Genomic DNA, 4,052 nt, shown 5'->3' with positions numbered 1-4,052 from the left:
CTGTCTTTCTCCTATCCTGTCTTTCTTCTTTGTTTTAGTTTTCTTCCCTTCTTTTTTTCCTATTCAGCTTGGTTGGTAGCGAGTCCGCCTTGTAAGTGCTAGGCCGCGGGTTCGATTCTCGCCCTAGGCAGATTTTATCGTAATAAATGACATGTTTAGGGGAGTCATGGGTAATTACTAAAATACAAAGTAAAAAATTGGCTATGTACAATAGTACATAAGCACTTACATATTATTATTCTACAACTGCCTACTAAGAAGATAATGATAATGTAGGTACCCACATACGTGAATATCATTTATCTAATCTATCATATTTTTATTATTTTTTTATTTTATTTCAACTATAAAATTATGAAAAAAAGTAACTATGGCTATCCATGTCTTTGTAAAATCCCATTGAAGTGTGTTCCCATTTTATGTGATATTTCAATTTTATTTTCGTGATTATGTCTTTTCTGTGATTTAAATGTACCTATAACTTTAAATAAAAATCTTTCAATTTCAACATGCTAACCAGGGCTGCAATTGCTCTTAACAAACAAACCAGAACCAGAACATCTATTAAACCAACACCTTCTAATAATTCTTCTATTAATCCAACCCCACCTAAAAGAACAACTACACCCAAAACAAACCTTGGTCAAAATCTACACAAACCGTGCACCCCTGATATTGTAACCCCTAAAGTAAATTCTAAAAACGCCATTAAAAAACCTAAGAAAACAGTCACTAAAACGGTTAAATGCACCAAAAATACCAAAACTAATGATGATGATATACTCAGTTTAAAGAAGTCTAATGCCGAACTCCTTGCAACTATCGATGAATTGAAGAACGAGCTTTTGAAGGTGAAAGCACAGTTATCTCAATCTTCAGAGGAAACAGTTGCTTGAATCGGTTCAGGCATCTTTCTGTAGACGTTTGTTTTTCAAACTAAATGGTTTCTATCCTGCCTATCCTGAACCGATCTCGTATGCTGATCTTCGTGAGCAACTGTGTCTGCTATCTGTCGAGAGTCAACATGAAGTAATATCTCTTCTCACTCTACATAGAGTTCTCAATAACAGGATTGACAGTCCTGATCTTGTGAGCTCTATACATTTCAGAGTACCCTCCAACCGAACTCGATGTCTCAATCCATTAGGTCTTTTTTCTATACCCTCACATCAATATGTTGGCATATCCCCTCTCTATAAGATGCTACTTACTCATGATAAATACCATAATGAAATAGATATATCTAGTCCTATCAATACGTTTAGAAACCAGTGGCGTAGCGTGGTCTAACTCCAAGTGTAGGGCGGACACTAATTTCTATCACAATATCTATCTAATAAGAATACAATAATTATTTAAAGTCAATATTTAAGGGTATTTGAGTGGAATTTTTGAGTGTTTGGCCGCCATACACGCCCTACATGAACGCTACGCCACTGTTAGAAACACTCTCGAATCTTTAATGTAATCTTTAATCTTTGTAATGTTTAATGTAATCTCGAATCTTATGTCTCTAGTTATACCTGTTTGTCTCTAGTTATACCTGTTTTTCGTCATTTTTTATTGTTTATTGTACATTGTGTCATTATTTGTAAATTGTATATAATGTGTATTAACAATACAATAAAGATCGAATTGAATTGTTTATTGTACATTGTGTCATTATTTGTAAATTGTATATAATGTGTATTAACAATACAATAAAGATCGAATTGAAAAAAAAAAAAATTAAATTGAATTTATTCTAAGTGTGTAACATCTGTTCTTCCTCTATTATTGCTGTGCAAAGAGAAAGAAAAAAAAATGGGCACCATATTATTCTGAGAGAAAGATTACCTTGTTTTAATTAAGAAATAAAACAGACCATCCTGTGGCCGCAACTGCCTGAAGTCTGACGTCACACATCTTTGAATTCTTTCATTAGAACGGAAAGTGAAAATTGAATTTTCGACCTTTTACAGTTAGGTATTTGTTCGGAGTTTTGATCTCAGATTCGCCCCGGTCGAGAATCCGAACACGGAGACCGGGTTGATAGAGCAGATCATAGAGTTTGTTTCCAGTCAGGGGAATCGAGTGACGAGTGCCGCCATGGTGGAAAAGTTTCGCAAGGTGGAAAATGCGGCTCTGTTCAAGGCGTTATTGACGGCTGTGTGTAAACTAAGGACAGATGCGTCCAGACAGAAATATTGGACACTGAAGGAGGAATTCCGGGACAGTGCAGTCCCTAGCACTAGCCGCTCCTGAATAGAAGATGTCCAGACAGAAGTATTGGACACTGAAGGAGGAATTCCGGGACAGTGCAGTCCCTAGCACGAGCCGCTCCTGAATAGAAGATGTCCAGACAGAAGTATTGGACACTGAAGGAGGAATTCCGGGACAGTGCAGTCCCTAGCACGAGCCGCTCCTGAATAGAAGATGTCCAGACAGAAGTATTGGACATTGAAGGGAGAATTCCGGGACAGTGCAGTCCCTAGCACGAGCCGCTCCTGAATAGAAGATGTCCAGACAGAAGTATTGGACACTGAAGGAGGAATTCCGGGACAGTGCAGTCCCTAGCACGAGCCGCTCCTGAATAGAAGATGTCCAGACAGAAGTATTGGACATTGAAGGGGGAATTCCGGGACAGTGCAGTCCCTAGCACGAGCCGCTCCTGAATAGAAGATGTCCAGACAGAAGTATTGGACATTGAAAGAGGAATTCCGGGACAGTGCAGTCCCTAGCACGAGCCGCTCATCCTGAATAGAAGATACCTGTCGAGGTAGGATTACTATAGTTCCTAAATATGCAAAAGTTTCGCAAGGTGGAAAATGCGGCTCTGTTCAAGGCGTTATTGACGGCTGTGTGTAAACTAAGGACAGATGCGTCCAGACAGAAGTATTGGACTCTGAAGGAGGAATTCCGGGACAGTGCAGTCCCTAGCACGAGCCACTCCTGAATAGAAGATACCTGTCGAGGTAGGATTACTATAGTTCCTAAATATGTATATTGTATACTTGAGATTGCACGGAGAATGTCTGGACCATTTCGATTTTCTAATAGGTGAATCAGGAAAAATGAAATTATTAGGTATTAAAGATGTCTTTTTAGCCCGTCCTTCCTTTATTATTACGATAGTAATAAAAAAAAGGTACAAGGGACGGGTTATTGTATTCGCTTCGGTCTGTCTGTCCCCGTAGAAGGGACTTATCCAAACCTGGTCGACCTATATATCAAATTAAAGGTCTTTTTACCAGGAACACGAAAATGGTGGTGCAAATTTTGTCCACAAAATCATGAAGCCAAAAAACCAAAAAAACTGGTTTTTGGGGGATTTTTTTCATATTTTCTCACACAAATGAGCTCTGATCTCGAAATTTGTTATAGGTCAACTTAAAGCGGGATTTTTTTTTTTCATATTTTCTCACACAAATGAGCTCTGATCTCGAAATTTGTTATAGGTCAACTTAAAGCGAGAAAGTTTTAGATAACACAAGTGCGTAGTCTCTGATCTTGAAATTTGTCGCGACGACCTATGAACTCAAAGCGAGAAAGTTTTAGATAACACTTCAGTCGATCATTTAAGACCGGTTTTAGCGTCATCTATGTTAAGCTACGCCGAGCAAGGCCAATAAATGGATGGGTGACTTAAACATTATATTGGGAATAAAGGGAGAACGGGCTCTAGTCTAGTCTTGATTTTAAATCATTACATCAAAGTAAAATCGAAAAATCAAATCAAGAATAATAATAAACTGAATATTAAACAAATTAGGTAGGTACATAGGTACTGATTTCTTTAACCACGATCGAATAAACTACGGGCTAAAAAATTCCCGGAGGGACGGGCCAGCTGTGGTTTTTTTTTTTTTTTTTTTTGACTTTTGTGGTAGTTCAAGCTAACTTTTGGTGTGAAAGTTTCAGTGTGAGTGGTAGGTTTTTAGTTAACACTCCCAATTTTTGAAACGCACATTATAGAAATTGCTTTTTTAATGTCTATTTAAAAATTTACTCCTACATCTATGCAGTTGTACCCTAATTGATTTGGTCTTTTTTCTTTGCATTTAAACTCCACT

At 37.8% G+C, this 4,052-nt stretch overlaps 1 protein-coding gene and 1 long non-coding RNA gene across 2 annotated transcripts in view; both read left to right on the top strand.

The window, feature by feature from the left end:
- The window catches only part of LOC103512610 (DNA excision repair protein ERCC-6-like), an 11,788-nt gene that overhangs the window by 6,151 nt on the left and 1,585 nt on the right, over window positions 1-4,052 (top strand). The window contains exons 5-6 of the mRNA XM_026826046.1: window positions 1,992-2,220; window positions 2,801-2,874. Of these exons, the coding sequence (XP_026681847.1) occupies window positions 1,992-2,220; window positions 2,801-2,874 (303 nt within the window). The remainder of the gene's footprint in view (window positions 1-1,991; window positions 2,221-2,800; window positions 2,875-4,052) is intronic.
- On the top strand, window positions 2,018-3,054 carry LOC113468823. Its single transcript, XR_003392438.1, has 2 exons — window positions 2,018-2,109; window positions 2,801-3,054. It is a non-coding gene; the product is annotated as an uncharacterized LOC113468823 (long non-coding RNA).

This window comes from Diaphorina citri, unplaced genomic scaffold (assembly GCF_000475195.1).
Source record: "Diaphorina citri unplaced genomic scaffold, Diaci psyllid genome assembly version 1.1 scaffold864, whole genome shotgun sequence".
Taxonomy (NCBI): Eukaryota; Metazoa; Arthropoda; class Insecta; order Hemiptera; family Psyllidae; genus Diaphorina; species Diaphorina citri.
The sequence above is the reverse complement of the archived record's forward strand: the minus strand, read 5'-3'. Positions and strand labels throughout refer to the sequence as shown.